The 19,506-nt window shown below is 37.0% G+C and overlaps 1 protein-coding gene across 11 annotated transcripts in view; it reads right to left on the bottom strand.

Annotated features, from left to right (window-relative positions):
• LOC122408608 (phosphatidylcholine:ceramide cholinephosphotransferase 1-like) overlaps positions 1-19,506 on the bottom strand; it is a 174,426-nt gene that overhangs the window by 92,468 nt on the left and 62,452 nt on the right. For all 11 annotated transcript variants that reach the window (XM_043415484.1, XM_043415482.1, XM_043415487.1 and 8 more), the window contains one exon: positions 3,911-4,293. In XM_043415484.1, the coding sequence (XP_043271419.1) occupies positions 3,911-4,293 (383 nt within the window). The remainder of the gene's footprint in view (positions 1-3,910; positions 4,294-19,506) is intronic.

Here is a 19,506-nt window from a genome sequence, read left to right as displayed (position 1 = left end):
GTGTATATAAGAGTGCGGCAGGGTTCGCACTGACTTTTCTTTTACACTCTCGTTTTTTACTTTAATACTTGGCGTCGAGCCGCTACCGCGTCTCTTGATACCAATGTACTGTTATGCCAGAGGTATTTGGATTTCACTAACATCCGTTTTATTTTATAAGAATTAGTTTAGGAAGCGTTCACACGGTTTTGTAGCTGCTCAGCAAGAGTGACCGTGAGAGGCCGACACGCTCGACCACAGCACGTTACCCGCGCGAAGTAATACATAATAGCACTAAGGTAGATTTTTATAAGCGTGCGAAGTTTAGTTTTTTAAACACTCCTTCGACTTGGTACGATCTCGAGAGACGTAACCGACAAGAGCCGAAGTTCAGAACGAAAAACTTGTGAATGTTTTATGAATCAGTGAAAAACAGTAATAAATTTAAGTTTTAATCATAAAAAAATAATCTAGTGAATTTTTATTCCGAAGAAAAACCCGTGGCATAACAGTACACACATTACATTAAACAATACTTTTCGTTAAGCTTACGAGCATATTGACAGAACTATAGGTGATCAATTGAAAATCATCACAACCGTACCCGCTCGCCCCTAAATGATTAAATGATTAGAGTAATCGATTGAACGCAAGAGACCTGTTTTGTAGAGCATTTAATCTCCTATGGAAAATGAAAAATCGATTTTTGGGTTAGTCGATAATTTTATAGATTTGGGGGTTTTCCCCTTCTCGTGCGAGTATAGCCTAGATTTCCTTCTGGAAGTTTCGATGTTGACATCGAGGGTCGATGCGCTCGTTCGGGGCCATCGATATTTCGCCAGTGCTGCGTTTGCGCTGAGAGCGCTTAATTTGTTTTAATGAGTGCGATGTACGGACACAACATTTTTATAAAATCATTCATTTTTATTGTTTCGTGCTTGCTTTCATATCGCTTTACTGAGATGTATATATTATATGTAAATATTGTGACGTGGCAATTCTGCTCGTCACTTAAAATTGTATAATTCCTCAAACATGGCTCAGGGGAAGGCGTTTTTCGACGTTGTCTGAATTCCTCTCGAACGAATACTCCTCTCAAAAGTCTCAAGCGATAAAGAAACCAAGATTATGAATTTTATTTTTATATTATTTTGTTTCACATTTAAACATTTTATGAGCGAGCGACGAGCTTCGAAAAATTAATGAAGAAGCGAGAGCAGAGAAATTGTGCAGTTCAAATATAGAAGATCGTCCGTCATTTCATTGTAGATCTCGTTGGTCATCGAGTACGAGATTCAAAACATCGAGCGGTGGGACGCTAACTCGAAGCCCTCACCCCGAACCGTCGAACTCGCGGTGCGTCTACCAGCACCGAGATCCAACGTCGATATTGTCAACAACGAATATTCTCGAACGTCGACAATTTGAAATCATGAGGGCGAATTATTCGCGAAGATTCTCGAAGAACCCGTTAACATCTCGATCAATCGAGGAGGCTAAGGGTGGGGGATTAGGTCCCAAGAAACCGCGTTATAGAAATTTCGAATCGATCTCGTTACTCGAAATCCGGACCACAGCGAGGAAGGACGCATTCTCATGAGCCTCATCTTTTGCCTTCGAGAAGCCAACGCCCCGAAGTCGAATAGTAATCCCGAAGATAATTGCCGGAGTTACAATTTCTGAAACTATTGCGGTGAGCCGTTGTCTCGTTCATAATTTTGTCTCGTTTTGTATTATTTGCGCGCAAACTAAAATCGGTAAAATATCGAAGAATTGAACGATATCGAATGGTTACTTTGTCGCACGAATGAATTGAATTCTAACGTCCTTTTGGACTTGTTTGTTCAACAATAGTAAATTTCTTATCGTTGTGGAAATAATAGAATTGCCGAGAGGAATTCGTTAAATTGGAGATTTCCATCCGGATCAGAGTCCTAGGTTAAGAATTATCGTAATTTCATGTTCTGTCACCGAGAACCTGTTTATCGTAATTTCGTAGGCCACGCCTCACTTTCGTATTTTAAATTGTGAGATATTATCGTTTGAATTATATCCGAGAACAGATATTCAACAGAGAGGACAGTTGTTAACCAAATATTATATTGACGAAATTACCAACTGAAATTTTGGGAGATTTTTAACATTATAATTGTTTCTTATTTTGTTTTATAATAAATCACATTTGTAATCCCAGCTCTACATTTCCGAAATTATTTTCCTCCAGAAGGCTCACGCCCCTCTATCGAGAATATCAAAACTCGCTAGTCTGGTCGATTTTCGAGCCTATTTCTTTTGTTTAATTCAATAAAAATTTTGTCGCGGAGAAATCCTCGGCTGGCGCCCAACAACAAAAGAATTGGGTTAATTTGTCGCTCAACTGGGAAAAGCGTTACAATATATACTTTCCGGTCCCCCTAATATTTCATGAACTGGCGATGAGAAAAAGAGAGAAAGAAAATATGCGCCCGCTATTCTTTCTATCACTTGCATCTATAGGGTTTTTATTAACGTCGTGTAACGCAAGCTGACCACTAACACTGCGTAAATGAGAGGAAGAGAGAAAGAAAACGTTCGTGCGCACCACTCTCTCTCTCTCTCTTGCTCCTACAATGCTTCCAGGTCAGGGTTCAAGACTAAATGCAGAAGTGGGGACGATGGGCCTATACTGTGTGTTAGGTATTTCTATCTCTACCAACGTATATCTCCCTCTAAATTATCGTTCACCTCGCCCAATCACACGAGCCCTTGGCGATGAGCGTGAGAGAGAACGAAAATATACATGCGCATGCGCAATCACAATTTTCGTAGCACTTCCATTACAAGCTCCCGTAACACTTCCGTTACACTTTCGCCAGTTTAGCCCCTAAACCCAGCGCGCCTATAGAAGTTTTACTTCAAAAACGAAAAAAAATCTTGAGCCCCTTTTTCACAGAGTATAAAAATATGTTAGAATTTCAATCGAATCAGAAATGTGAATTTTCACTGTACGTTAAGTAAAAATTCTCCATCGCAAAAGTTATTTCAAGCAAGCATCTCATAATTGTAACGAAATATGATCGAAAAACAAAATTGACAATTGAAGTCTAGCCCACAGAAACATGCTGATGAAAGCCTTCTAAAAAAACTCGTTTCAATAATCATAAAAAGTTAAAAAAAAAAATACAAAGAACAAAAATGCTATGAAATGCTATGAAAAACGCTCAATCGACTGCACTTAATTCTTTCAAATAATATAGTTGCGGGTGGCGAAATAATAAGTCTAGACTTTAGAAATTTATATATAATCAAATCTGATATTTATACGTAGCCAAGTGCATTCAATACTTTGAAAAAGTCCCTTTCTAAAAAGTTGTTTAATAACGCCGAAAGTTGGTCATCAACGGAGGGCATTGTTGTTTTATTCGTACTGTGATTGGTCGCTGGGGCTTTCAAATTCGTAGTCCCGCTGTCAGTTTGACAATTGTGTACTGTCAATTTGACAGTTGTGTATACGCGAATGGTTATAACCTGTTCTTGGGCGCAGCAGCGCAAATAAACCCCTATACGCACGCTTCAGCGCGTGCTGGTATACCCTAGTTTTAATCAAAAAAACTTGAGAGAAAAAAAATTCGGCTGGAGTACTCTGTGAAATTTTCAGCTTAGCGCACATGATGTGACTGTCACAGACTCCATGGATACTTTGGCCGAAATTTTCATTTCGCTTTGTTTATTTTCTATCATTTTTTAAAGATCTGGAAGTTTATTTTTATCGAAGAGCTCTGGTTTTCACCGCCGTGGCTCAAATATTGTCAATATGGTGATATTATTTAGTGCTTTCTCTCATTTATAATAATTATAAAATTTCGTTCACAATCGCATTCTATCAAATTATTAATATTCATCATATTTCCGAACTAAAAAAATGAAATATTTTGATTGCTTGGTCTCTTACCGAGAAGCGTTTTCCATTTTTCTTTAGGAAACCGAGGTTCTTCTCTCAACGGTGGTGGCATGTCAAGTTTGACTATTCCACTTCCAGCACCATTCTGTAATCCAGTATGTAGAGCATGGGAATTTTCACCGATTTCGTCGTGTTGGTCGTCGTGGTAATAATCAGAGCTCAAAGAAACACCAGGCCATCGGTCTTTTCCTTTGATTGGTACGCCGGGAAGTAATGGTTGCCTCTGATAAACGTCACTCAACTGTGCCATTCTACTACTACTCCCATCAACCGCCGCCTCTGCGTCAATATCTTGCCTTTCAACACTTGGCAATGGTGGGCCAAAACTGCCGTAATCGCTGTGAAGACTCGTTGCTTTATGATCCAATACCATCCTATGAACGAATAATTAATAAATTAACCATTTTTCCCTAACTTCTTATTTCACCGTTATTTTCAAAATATTTAAAAAAATCGACGTACGTTGATTACTGTTATACAGGGTAAGAGATTATTATACAAAGATAAAGTGTTACAAAGCAATAGCACTCAAAATATTGATCATATACAAAGATGTTTCAGACAAAAGTTTCATTGTACTAGAGGGCCATCATACTAGACCACCCTATTTTTTTATCGGTAGAGGCGCTTCAAAGATTTGAAGATCAACTTTGTTTTTTTTTATGGAAAGCTATATTTTTTATAGCGTAATATGGTAGAATATCGAATTCTGAGTAAAAAAGTATTTACAGGGTGTCCAATAGAAAGTTACTAAAACTAAATAAGTGTCTCTTCCCTTCATGATGTCAATAAGGGTCCCTTTTTCTAAGGCGCATATCTGAGGCCCCGCAGTTTTATTCCAGCCGTGGTTGAAGCAAGTCACGCGCGTCAAAATGAGTGAGCTCACCACGGAAGAAAAAATATATCTTAATGAGTGCTTCTTCTCGAGGGGAAAAATTTATAGTAATGCGTATAGAGGGTTTCGTAATAAGTTTGGAACTCATATAGTTGCCAGCGAAAACACTCTGATTGAAAAGGGAAGAATTTAATATTTATTCATATTCATCTATCACACAACTTGTGTTTCAATTTAATTAAACTGCATTGAAGTAATTTTACGTCAATTTTTGAAGGATAATCGATAACTTCGTGGAGTATGGTACACTCTAGGACCGTAGACACGAGTTGCTAGGTCCATCTGTTACAGTGACTACACTAGAGAAAATCAACAAAGTTGAGAATTATTTCAAACAAAATCCAAATGATTCGATTCGGAAAGCTGCTCAAGCATTAAAGATAAGCAAATCATCATTACACAACATTTTGTGCATTGTTGTGTAACAAATTTTTGTGAAAATTTTATTTTGTACCATAAAAACTATTCTTTCGATTCGAACAGAAACATGAGGTTGAAAAATTAGTCGATACGTGTTTCGGGGTTTTTCGGAAAAAAAATCGATTTTCAGGGTGTAAATCATCCCTTTTGTCGTAATACCTTATATTATCAGTCAAACTTTTTTTTCTCAGTTATTTTATCGTACGGCAGCACGACCACGTATATCATTTATTGAAATGTGTTCAAACCCGAGAATAAATTTACATTTGAGAGCATCCCCTTATTCACGATTTCCACATAGGCCCATTGTTATTGAGTTATTATAAACTTACTATGATTTCGAATATGGCATTGTCCAGAACAACCACCCTCCCTCGAAGTTGATTCGAATTATTAACTCCCGACTGCCCGCAGGGCAAAAAAACGGGAGTTATGCGTTTCACTGCGATCAGCTGATAGGGGGGATTTCTTTGAGGTAACTTTTCTCTGGAACGGTCACACTTGTCTTGACCAATTTTTGCTCGTGTTTTCTACATGTGACGGACTGTGTTCTTAGACATAGTTTGTCAAGATCTATAGTGAACTCGGTTAGAAAACTAATATTTACGTTCAAACTCATTTTTCGATATCGAATCAACCGTAGTGCTCGATTATCGACAACTTCACACCGTTGTACGCTGCTACTTTCACTTTGAACTGTTGTTTCCACGGTAGGGTCCCAAATCGTAGTTAGGCGGCTAAGTGTTGTGCCCGTACATCGCACTCATTAAAACAAATTAAGCACTCTCAGCGCAAACGCAGCAATGATGAAATATCGATGCTCCCGAACGAGCGCATCGACCCTCGATGTCAACATCGAAGCTTCCAGAAGGAAATCTAGGTTATATTCGTACAAGAAGGGGAAAACCCCCAAATCTATAAAATTATCGACTAACCCAAAATTCGACAGTCTTTGACGAGAATTGTAACGATTGGTCTCGAGGCAATAAAACCTCGAATTCGTAACTTCTTAAATAAACTTATTGTTAACTTGTTGTAAAAGTATCGAGTTGGAGTTCAGCTCTTTTGGCCTAAATCCCTTAAATACTCGTCCTTGATAACTCGTCCCTTCGCGACGGTCTTCGCGGACATAACATTGGTGGCAGCGGTGGGATAGCCACTACTCGAGAAACCCGACACGTCTACGATAGTCAAACGGAAGGAACTCAAATTGCTGAGGAGGACCGATAATTCTAGAAAAGTCGATAAATCGAACGGACGTTCGATCACCGATCATCGCATCCGAGGCAGACCGATCTACGTCAAGATTCAACCCAAAATACGACTGGAGCTGGAGCGGAAGAAATTCAACACGACAACAAATCCGAACATTATGTTAGCGATCATCTTACTGTAAGTGACGGAACATTATTAAATAACATTGAATCCGCCAAAGCCAGTTCGTATATAAAAATATATATGTCAGACGACGAGTACGCTGAACGTCTCAAATTACCGGGTGTAAGCACTATTTCGCGTTCGCTCAATTCATTTTTCGACGATAAACTCGACTACAATCGCGAAAGAGAAAACGAAATCATCTCGCAAAGTAGAAGGCGACGAACTAGCGCCCAATCTTTAAATCGATCTCCGACATCGGAAGACGATTATTTAGACGCGGAAAATACGCCGGAAAATTCGGTAATAGAAACCACAAATCCCTTAGTATCAAGAATGGTTGAAACGGTAAATTTAGACACAACGGGAGATAATCAGAATTCCGGAAATCCCGGAAACAGTCGAAATAATAATCCCGGAAATCCTGGAAATAATGGCGAAAATAATCGAGGAAATAATTCTCAAAATTCCCCGCCAAATCACTCGCGAACTAACAGACTTCGAGGCTCAATGTCTCTTAAAGAAGCGCGTAGTTTAATTCCTCGATTCGATGGTTCAAAACCAGAAGAAGCGCGAGAACTTGTAGATTCTTTTGCTCACGTCAATAAACATATTTTAGAAGAGGACCAAGAGATTCTCCTGGAATCAGTGTTAACTACTAAATTAACTGGTAAAGCTCGAGCAGAAGTACGATATAAAAATATTCCAGATTTTGAAACGTTTAAATCCGTTATGTTAGAAATATTCTGCGGTACGAGAACCGTAGGAGCCCTCCAAACAGAGCTGTATTCTTGCCGACAAAGATTTAATGAATCAGTAAAAGAATTCGGAAGAAGAGTAGAAGACACAATGATGGAACTAATTGATGCAAGTATAAAAAAGCACTCGACAATGATCGAACAAATGGCGGTAGAAAAACACATACGCGAAGTAGCCCTTTCGAGTTTCACTCAAGGTGTCAAACGCGAATATCAAACAATTATTAAAGCTAGGGCATATCCGACCCTCAACGAAGCTATCACAGCCGCGATCGACGAAGAAAAGATACAACAGGGAACTCGAAGAGAACCTGGAAATAATACGATCATTTGCAATAGGTGAAACAAAAAAGGTCATCTCGCACGCGACTGTAGAAGCTCAGGAAATAGAAATGAGAATCATGGTAACGGAAATAACAGTTTACCGACACCGAGTCGAAGCATAAATTCTGTCGTTTGTAATTATTGCAAAAAACCAGGTCACGTATGACGATTGTTGGAATAGAAAAAATAGAAATGGTAACCAAGGAAATAATAGTAATAATGGAAATCAAGAAAATCGTGGAAATCAAGGAAACAGAAGCAGAAATAGAGGTTATCAAGATAATAGACAACAGAATAACGGTCAAAATAACAGTCAAGAAAACAATCAAGGTAATAACCAAAATTCGAATCAATCGAACAACGGGAATGCGGAAGAAAAGAAAACAATAGGGTCGCTGAACCTCAGTCTCCTCGCGCGAACGGCTGAGCGAAAAAATGCGCACGTCGGATACACGAGCTGTGTATCCGAGCTACCGGCTCGGATACACAGGTCGTGAAACCCAAAACAAAATTCGTAATTAATTCGATCGGTTCCTGGGGAATGGCTAGCGACTGTTATATCACATCACCACACGCAATAGATTCAGCTCTCCTCTTGAAAGTTGACACGGGAGCTCAATGTTGCATAATAAAAAGAAACGCTCTAAGAAAAAATACACAAATAATCAATGAAACAGTCGAATTGACAGGCGTCGGAGGAAAACCCTTCAATACCGTGTGTAAAGTAATCCTCGAAATCGAAACACCTGCCGTCAAAATTCTTCATGAATTTTTCGTCGTCGATAACGACGTTCCAATCAAAACAGACGGAATATTGGGACTCGATTTTATTAAAAAACACAAGGTCGACATTCTAGGTGGCCGCATAATCAAAATGTATGGTCATGTCGAGCCTTTGGTGAACGGTTCGGAGAAACTACAATCCCGTTCCGAGAGCATCCACTACGTAAAAGCAAAAAATTTAGCGGTAGGATGTTTATCAGCCCGCAAAATTAAAAAAGGAGTAAAAATAGAGCAAGGAATAGTTCCGGAAAAAAGAATGACTTCTCCAATCATGTTTTTAAATACGTTAGATCAGGAAATCTCAAGAGAAAGGCCGACAATCGAAATCGAAAAAATAGAGAGCGATCACAAACAAAAACAATTAGAAATAATTGAAATTAAAAACTCTCTAGGCAAGGAAGAATACACTTACAGAATTGAAGATAATGAAGGAAAAAGGAATACAAATGCTGACGCGCTGAGTCGCATATACGCGATCACGCTCGATCAGAATGAAAACACTGATCAGCTGGAAAAAAGGGGGAAAGAAAGAACGCCTAAAGTCATGAACGACGCGTTTTCATCTTCTTTAACAACTCCAGCCTCCTCGGAGAATCGGTCCATCCCCAATTATAATGACCGACTTGATAATCAACCGAGTGCGGCTGAAGATAAAAATGAGATGCCCATAGAGGACAGCCACGAAGGCGATAACGAGAGTGAAACCGAACACCTCGACTCTGACGCGACGAACCTGTCAGAGAGAGACAGAAAAACAATACTACGAGAGTACCACGACACGGCCCACGGAGGACACCCTGGAGTAAAAAGAATGACTCAACGAATTCAAGAAAAGTATCGTTGGTCAGGAATGAAAAAGGAAATAAAGGAATATGTAGAAAAATGCGACAAATGCCAGAAAATCAAAGTCATGAAATCAAAGCGATCACCGATGGCAATCACCGACACTCCGGAAAGAGCATTTAACAAGTGCGCGGTTGATGTAGCAGGACCGTACCCAGAAACAAACCTAAGAAATAAATACTTTTTGGCAGCTCAATGTATAAAAAAAAAAAAACTAACAAAAAAAACGATAGAATTACAAATATATAAAATTGAAATATGAAGAAAGAAATCGAATATACGAAAAATACGAAAATAAATACAAAAATAATAAACAGAACGCAACGAATAATACGGAACGTGTATAATAACATGAAATAAATAAATAAATTATAATCCGAACGAAAAAATTAATAATAATAATGATAATTTAAAAATATTGAAAGTCAACAAAGTCTATCCACTAACAACAAAAATTAATGAAAAACAATTCCAATGTATAGCAACCACTTCCAAAATAATAATTGTGGATAATTACAAAAGAACGTATTTAATAATGACTGAAGAAGATTTAAACAATGCGAAAAAAGTTGACAACGTCTATTATTACAAACCTAAGCAATCACTGCAAACAATAAGCGATAATACGTCATGCGAAATAGCGATTTATTTAGGAAATAATCCCGAAAAATTGTCACGTAATCAACGAATTGTAAAACTCGAGAAAACATTAATAATCGCACTAGAAAAAGAAGGTAGATGGCTATTCGTAGCCCCAAAACCCGAAAGCGTAAGAATAGATTGAAAAAATAAATCTACGACACACGAAATAATCCACAATACAGGATTACTGGCTTTGGACGGAGAATGTTCCGCCACATCAATAAATTTCCAATTGTTATCTTTAAACGAACGACGACAACACGAATTTATAACATTTATACCACTATATAATCTAACAAATGCGATTGGAATGGTAAACGCTAATCACCCAATTTTCAATTACAGCGTACCATCAAAAATAATTACTAATCCACTGGAAACGAATAAATTAGGCGAACGAATTGAAATTCTTAAGCAAAAACTAAAAGAAGAACCGAATATTTGGGCACATCCTTATCACATAATTGGAAATTACTCTCTAAGTGCCATTAGCATGACTCTGATCATTATAATAATTATCATTTTAACAATTTTTAAGGCAAACATTGCCAAAGAATTCGATTAATACAACAAACTAATGATATCGAACTAGCCCCGACGTTCGTGGCAAGACCAAAAATCATAGAAGAACTTGCATCTAGATCTACTGATGATAAAATTTACATAACTAACTAAGGCACGCCCAAAAAACAAAAATAATGCCACACAAAACGCTTCATTATAACCTAAACATAATCCTACTAAAAGTGGAAAAGGAATTAAAAAAGGAAAAACATATTCAAGTTTCACACAAATTTAATTATTTTAATTCCGTGCGAAAAATAGCCGAAATAAATTTCGTCTCCCAAAGGGGGGAGGGATGTTGTGCCCGTACATCGCACTCATTAAAACAAATTAAGCACTCTCAGTGCAAACGCAACAATGATGAAATATCGATGCTCCCGAACGAGCGCATCGACCCTCGATGTCAACATCGAAACTTCCAGAAGGAAATCTAGGTTATATTCGCACGAGAAGGGGAAAACCCCCAAATCTATAAAATTATCGACCAACCCAAAATTCGACAGTCTTTGACGAGAATTGTAACGATTGGTCTCGAGGCAATAAAACCTCGAATTTGTAACTTCTTAAATAAACTTATTGTTAACTTGTTGTAAAAGTATCGAGTTGGAGTTCAGCTCTCTTGGCCTAAATCCCTTAAATACTCGTCCTTGATAACTCGTCCCTTCGCGACGGTCTTCGCGGACACAACATAAGTAAGTGGCCAAGTGTGTAAACTTTACACTATATACAGATACATTGTAACGAAACGCTCTTGTCGACCCGGCCTGAACGCCGCCACGCGTCGGTTCGAGCTACCTTAATAGAAAAGGAGCAGGTATGAAAGGAAACGTGGAAACTGAATTTTTTGTGAAGAATTAAAATGATCAAATTTATTCAAATAATTGACCGAATTTTGACAAATAAAATAAATTTTGTGCTTTGGCTCGCTGATCATAAAACAATTTTGTGTTTTTTGTTTTAATTTGTCTTGCTTTGTTTTATCGGATCTGGCGGGAAAAAGACTCGAAAGACCCAAAAACGTTACAAATTCTCTATCTGAGATAATTTTAAATTTCTCAATTTTCGGATATAAATTGTACAAAAATAAATAATAATTAAAGAAATTTTTTTTTTTTAATCTGATTGTCGCATTCGCTTAAACGAACGTACGACACGCCTCGAACTGAAAAACCCAAAATTCAATGTTTCCCACGCTATAATTGGCAAACTCTAATTTTCGATGTCCTGTTACGCTCGCTTTTAAAATGAATGAATCCAAGAGTATTTCTGTTTCCTTTTTTACAAATTTTTACTTTTGTTTTGACTCAATATAACTCAAATGTTATCTATCATCTCTTGGATTATAAATTCGGTTGGATCTCCATGCAAAACCAATTCAGACAAAATTTTTACCAAATTTGAATTAAAAATTTTAATTGATCAAACAGAATTTTACGACTCTGCTCTTAACGACCATAAAATGAAAAGATACAAAAATTAATATGAAATAGGCAAGGAGGGTATAGCCCAGGGTCTGGGATTCGAATCCGAATCCTCCGATATCCCGAGCCATGGAAATTTGGAAAAAGTTATAAATGCACCCTGGACTCTGGGATTGAAACGTCACCGAATCGCTCAGAGATTCCAAGCATCCAAGAAAATTTAGAGGTTAGGTGCCGACCCTGGACTCTGGGATTGAAACGTCACCAAATCGCTCCGAAATTCCAGGCATCCAGGAAAATATAGGAAAAAGGAATTTAAGAGTATTCGAGCAGAGTTCAGAGTCTAGATTGTTCAAGAGATCTGAGCTGGTTTTGCGGGCAGGGACAACTGACTGCCAAATGAGTCGCGCAACGCTTCTTATACCCAGATCCCCACCACAAAATTCTTGAACGCTGAGAATTTTAGTTTTCGACCGGTTCTGCGCATCTTTCTATAACGCCCTCTCAGATTGGCCCGATGCCATGATTCGCGCCCTACCGTTGGTCGAGCGGGCTAACGTACAATGCGCGGATTACCGTTTTTGATGTTTTTCAGCCTAATGTGACATTCAATAGTGAAAAGTTTAATTTAATTGGTTATTATTCAATTTCCTTTATAATTTGGCAAGATGAATTATAGTCCAGATTTTCGGTAGAGTCTCGGGACAAATACATTGACAGCCCTGTCGTCTGCTGGCCCGAGGCTCGCCGAGTATACTTTCTCTGAATAAAACGATTCGCGGTGGTGGGGGTAAAACTGGCATGTCATTTTCTAAAATTGCAGAGCTCAGGAGATGTTTTATAAATCAAAAATTGATTTGGAGACTAATTTTCAAAATCCCTTTCGAATGAGCACGAAACCAACACGATCAGTAGCGTAAATGCTGAGAAAAAAATTTGCACAGGCTCAAGATTATGCAAAAGTTACTAACACATTTATGGATTTACCGTGTCTGTATAGAACACCATCATAGACCTCTTGATGCCAGCTATAACCCATTCCTATAGAAGCTCGGGTCCCGGGATCCCGGCGACAGAAATAATCAGTTGCGATTGGTTAGGACACTCACTGTACCGTTCCAGCGGAATAAAGTTTATGAATATATACCTAAATCTGAAAAATTCCCCTAGGGAAAAAAATGTTGGGACAACTACATTGAGGTCCCTCGTTTCCTGATCATATCACGGAAAATATGAAAAAAAATTGCATTTAAAAAATTATTCAACCAACTGTAAATAATTTCCACACGAAAATTCGAAAAAAATTTCACAAATCATGAAACAACATTACAATAAAAAAATCCAAATCTGTTATTATTATTTGAAGTGTCAAAAAATTCTAATAAAACGTAAGAAAAAAAACGAAAAACCAAAATGAAAAATTTTAAAAAATCAATTGAAAAAAATGTCCATCTATAAGTTACGTTCAGCATTAAAACTTATGATATCAATTCGAGGCCAAGTATTTAATGATAATTCAGAATATCCATTTCTACGCGTACCATCAGAACTTGAGAAAATTCTTATGAATCAAAAAAGTTACCATTTGAGTTACGTGTAGAATTAAATTTATGATAGCAATCGGAGGACAAGCGTTTTAGGAGTAATTTTGAGTTTGAACATTATGAAATTGTTTCAAGCAGTGCGAAATCCAAAAAAAAAAACATCGAAGGTATAGTAGTTTGTTACTCTATGGTGGAAGAGACTTGGAAGAAAATCGATTCTTCTCAGACTTTCAGGATCCCCTGGTATTATTCACAATATTCGACCTCGATTTTAGATCGGTACAATTTATCTTCAAATATGTGTTAAAAGTACTTGTCCGGCCCATCACTTTCCATTAAAATTGTTTATTCAAATAAAAATCAGGTCTTTTCTAGAACTGATGAAGCACAAAATATTCATGCAGAAGGAATTTACAGACTTATCTTCAAGTAATTTGCCCTTAATTGCACTAATTTAATAAGAATGGAAACGAATTGTCCTGTAATATACAAGGGATGTTATTGTGCATCGATAAATAAAAAACATTTTGCACATTGAATATGCTCAAGCTTCCAAAATAACTCCCCAGTTTGTATTGCAATGACGGTAATTTTTACTTCTCACTTCTTACAGCGAGCGAATTTCATTCGGCATACCTAACTTATACTATTATTAAGAACATTAAACTAATAATAAATCGCATTTCAATAAATTTTTAACCGGATTCTGCCGTACAATTTCGTTTTTTTATCATTAATTTTTATTTGAATGAATAGTGATGGGCCGGACAAGTACTTTTAACACATATTTGAAGATAAATTGTACCGATCTAAAATCGAGGTCGAATATTGTGAATAATACCAGGGGATCCTGAATGTCTGAGAAGAATCGATTTTCTTCCAAGTCTCTTCCACCATAAAGTAACAAACTACTATACCTTCGATGTTTTTTTTTTGGATTTCGCACTGCTTGAAACAATTTCATAATGTTCAAACTCGAAATTACTCCTAAAACGCTTGTCCTCCGATTGCTATCATAAATTTAATTCTACACGTAACTCAAATGGTAACTTTTTTGATTCATAAGAATTTTCTCAAGTTCTGATGGTACGCGTAGAAATGGATATTCTGAATTATCATTAAATACTTGGCCTCGAATTGATATCATAAGTTTTAATGCTGAACGTAACTTATAGATGGACATTTTTTTCAATTGATTTTTTAAAATTTTTCATTTTGGTTTTTCGTTTTTTTTCTTACGTTTTATTAGAATTTTTTGACACTTCAAATAATAATAACAGATTTGGATTTTTTTATTGTAATGTTGTTTCATGATTTGTGAAATTTTTTTCGAATTTTCGTGTGGAAATTATTTACAGTTGGTTGAATAATTTTTTTAATGCAATTTTTTTTCATATTTTCCGTGATATGATCAGGAAACGAGGGACCTCAATGTAGTTGTCCCAACATTTTTTTCCCTAGGGGAATTTTTCAGATTTTATATCACGTCTTTTTTCTCAATAGTTCTGCAATCTTGTTTTTCGGGTTAAAAGCTGAGCTTACCATGCACAATCACGCTGAGTACGAAAAATAAAAACTATGAACTCTAAGTTCAGAAAATTTAAAATTTGATTCAAGTAAAAAATGTTCACATACGAGACAAAAGTACTCGTCACATCGATATATTCTTGTACCTCCTTACCTATTTGTTTTGCAAAATTGAGAAAAAAAATTGGCTATTAGTACGCAAGAAAAAGTCGTAATAGTGAAAAATTCTCTTTTATCTCACGTAACTTGCTATACTGATTAACTCAAGAACAAAATTCAACAGAGTGCGGAATGCGAAATTGAAACATTATTGGTCCATCTATCGAGGAATACTCTGTCATATATGCTGGAATAAATGAAAGTTTCGTAAATAATACTTTTCTCATTCTTTTTAAATAATAAATCTAAAGCCGAATTATGACAAATAATTATAGTCATCAATTTAAACCATGGCGATGTTTGTTTTATGTGTCCAATGCTTGAAATTCGATTGAAAACTCACATTAACGTTGAAAATACCGCATAATCGGTATATAAGTGGATAATATTATCCACTAATGCTGTAGAATTGTAATGAATTTGAATATTCCTCACGGTTTGAAAGAATGTTTATTGTGAGATTTAAGAATTTTTGTTTACATTTTTTGTAGTATAATGCAAAAACGGGCGATCATCAATGTACTTGTCCAAATTTTTTTCCTCCGAGAGAGGATTTTTGTGGCTCGATATAAAATATTTTTCCTCTGGTAGTTCTAAACGACCCAAAATTTTTTTAAATAAGGTTTTCGAAAGATTTCCAATGTTTCTATTATGATGTTTAAAAATAATTTCTTCAATGATTTTCGTTAAGTTTTGTGCTATTCATAACAGTTTGATATTCTTCGAATATTTGAAATGATCCCCTCAATTTTCCAACGATTTCGAATGTGTCCACAATTTTGTGGGATTAAAATCATTTTCCGTAAGGTTTATAAATATTTCGTATCATTATGGAATTTTCCCCCGTCATTTATAAATTTTTTTTTTCAATTTTTTTGATGAAATCATTGTGAATAAAAAAGGTATGAAGATTTTTCAATGAAACGAATTTTTTTATTGATTTTCCTTAAAATTTAACAGAAGGAGAGAAAAAAATATATATAATGCTCACCAAGTCTACCAGAATTCACAATTCTCAGATATGTAGTATATTGAATTTTAATGCTAGCCATTTTTATTTCATTGAAAAATGTGCTTCCAATAACTTTTTGAAGCATCCTTTTCTATTCGTATTTTCATACCCAGAGATAGAAAGTTGATGCACACATGTCGATGCACAAAATTTTTAAACTCTGCATGTAGCCACCGAAGTTCAACCGGACAAAAGAAATAGTACTAAGTGCTTCAAGACCAACAGAATTTCTTATTTTTAAATAAGAGCATTGCATTTTGAAAACATAACTTCTTATGCCATTCATAAATAGGCCATTGCTGACTTTTTGTAACATTTATCATTATATTTTTTATTATTTATTATTTATGATCCATATTCAAATTCTATAATTCTTCTATAATTTTTATTACTTATACATATTGTGACGTTGTGGCAGAGCCGCAACGCCCCGCGTCGTGGTGGAATCCACCACACCGCTCACTCACTTTTAAAGCGTCAAAAATCGCTATATTTTTCTGGCATTTTCAACTAATTGCGCATCACACCATTTTCTTATGTTATTTCAATTATTCATTTTTCTGTATCGCCATTATTATTAGCCATAAGTTCTTCGGCCGTCTTGGCACTCGCTCGCAATTGTCTACTCGTGAAATTCACCGACTACGATCCCCCTTTCCCCCTGAACGAGAGTCCCCGTCAAACCCTGCCCCAAGCAATTCCCTCCCACTTGTAAAAAGCCCTTCCCCGAATCCCGAGAGGCTGAAACATCGGATAAAGGCTAGTAGAACCGAGTCATGGGACCGATCAATATCATCGAACGTCATCTCGAGAAGGAATTGTCTCCAACTCGAGAAAATCATCGTACGAGTTCCCTGGCGTCGAGGTTCCGAGCAAGAGCCGAGTTAACTCCGGCCGGTACGCATTAGCCCTGCTGTTATCACGAATTAGTGAACCGAAAATTCGCGCCCAAGGCCGAGCTTCGTCCAGGCGGCGCCATCGATCGAGCCGGCTGTTAACAGCGCCGCGCCGTCAAGCAATCAATCGCCAATCGATAGCCCTCGTCGTTAGCCCTTTTCCTTCCTCACCCTCCCTCGTCCCCGAGTCGCTACTCCTGCGCGAGATAGAAAAGTCCGATTGGATAATCATCGGCGCGCGCAAGGATCAATAATCAATAATTTATGCGCAACGAGGAAGAACGACGAGCGAGCACGGAGATCAATCACTTCCATCACGACTCCGGCGTGCGTACCACGGCCCAGTTCCCAGCACTTTCAATCTGACTTGTAGTTTTGTTTCGTTCGACCCCAGTTATTTTGTCCCAACGACCACCGGCTTGATCCTGGGAGACCATAGCGGCAATCTTGAGCCCGAAAAATCGTACGACGCATAATCTCAGCGCCAAGTAAGTCGTTTTCACTCTCTTGACTCTGCGACGATGACACGTGGTTGTTTCGCCATCTTCGTCGTAGATCGCGTCTCGATTTCGCCGGTCACGTTTTCATGGTCGAATTTTCCCCGAGCCCTTCTGGCTCGTGATCGATTCTCCCTTGGTTGTGATTTATCTTGGAGATTATTCTTTTTGCGTTAAATGCGAGTGAGTGCTGTGGTGCTAGTATTAAGCCCCTTTTTCGCGTGATCTACCCCCCCCCCCCCCCACTCGCTCCTAGCCCACCGGCTTTGTCGTCGAGTCGCGCATCGTATTTCGCCGAACCATTATTGTAATTGTTTCTTTTTATCGTTTGCAACCTCACGGGTATATGTAAGACGCCTGAGCGACAGGTGCCCATCGACCCGAAGATATTGAGTCTCAAAAGCATTGAGCCATTTTCCCCCGTTTTCTTTTTCTTTCTCCGAGCTAGCCCCGTTCTGTACATTTCCCCCCGCATTAGCCGTAGTAGTTGAGTCCTCTACTGTTAACATTCGAGATCCGAAGAGATCGACCTGATTTATTTTTGTTACTTTTTTGTAAAAACTAACTGGCGCCCAAATTCGTGAAATAAAGCCTATTTTTGTTTGTTATCATTTTTTTCTACTAAATACTGGTTCCTTATTTATTTCATTTTTATTCCCCTTTTATTTTTAACCATTTCAGCCAGCAGTGACGAAAAACCCCGTCACAATATTCATATTCCATAATCAAAAATAGGTAGTGCTAATACCTGGCGCGCATGTCAATACAAGAATTTTCAAAGTTTGCAAGTGTCCGCTGCGATTTATTCATCTACATTTTGATAAAGACAGAAAGAAGTACTACCGATTCATAAAATTTATTATGCCTAAACTAAAAGAAAAAAAAAGACAGCGTACTTGAAAGTGAACAGAACTCATAATTGTTTCATGTATCTTCGTTCATATATTACAGTTGGAACCAAAAAGTGAAAACAATAGCACACCTGCCATTTCACAGAAATATTAAAGTTCATAGGTACTCGCTGCATACCAGTAATACAAACTTGAGTTTCACAGACTCATGTCTGTGAAACTCACAGACATGAGTTTTTCAATCCATAATGCCAATCGTAAACATGGTCTGGAAATACTCAATATACATGTCGCTTCATCATGTTGTCAAACTTAAGAGGTGTTCATTGCATTTCAAATATACAAATTTTGATATCATGAAAATTAAGCACCGCAATGCCTTATTGAAATAAATTTCCAAATGCATCATGTAACAACTCAAGTGAATATATCTATGCATTTACATGGCCCAAAGATTTTTTAAAACTCGGATGTATAAACAAGCAATCATGAAGACTTTTTGTAATAAATTTTTCAAATTATCTTGTTGAAATCAATATGAGGAAATATAAATACACATGTCTCATATATCGTCTAGAGAATAAATAGATATTGGTATGGATACACTATAAGCTAAGGAGGTGGGAAAAAGGGCCAGGTGTACACAGCCAAACTAAATGAAAGAAAATATGACAACAATACATCAAATCAGACAGTTTTACTTGATGAAAGTTTTCCAAAATATTCTTGAAATCATTTATATACAACCACGCATATTTTTTCTTTAATGTAATTACACAACATAAAATTTCTGTTTGGAAAGAACGTTTGAGAGGTTATAATGAACGAACGTTTTTTTTCTCATTATTATTATTATTATTATTATTATTATTATTCAACACTAATTAGTCACGTCATTAATAATATTGATTCCTTCCACATTTCAATAACTATTTTCATTTTTTTACACTCCGCACGCAACAGCACTGTAAGGATCATAACCTCAAACGTCAACATGACGTGAAATCTCGCAAATGTGCTATCTAATGGATATATTACGATATTTAAACGAAATTTGCAAATCGTGCATCGTTG

Source organism: Venturia canescens, chromosome 3, assembly GCF_019457755.1.
Source record: "Venturia canescens isolate UGA chromosome 3, ASM1945775v1, whole genome shotgun sequence".
NCBI classification, from domain to species: Eukaryota; Metazoa; Arthropoda; class Insecta; order Hymenoptera; family Ichneumonidae; genus Venturia; species Venturia canescens.
This window is presented reverse-complemented; position numbering and strand designations above follow the sequence as displayed.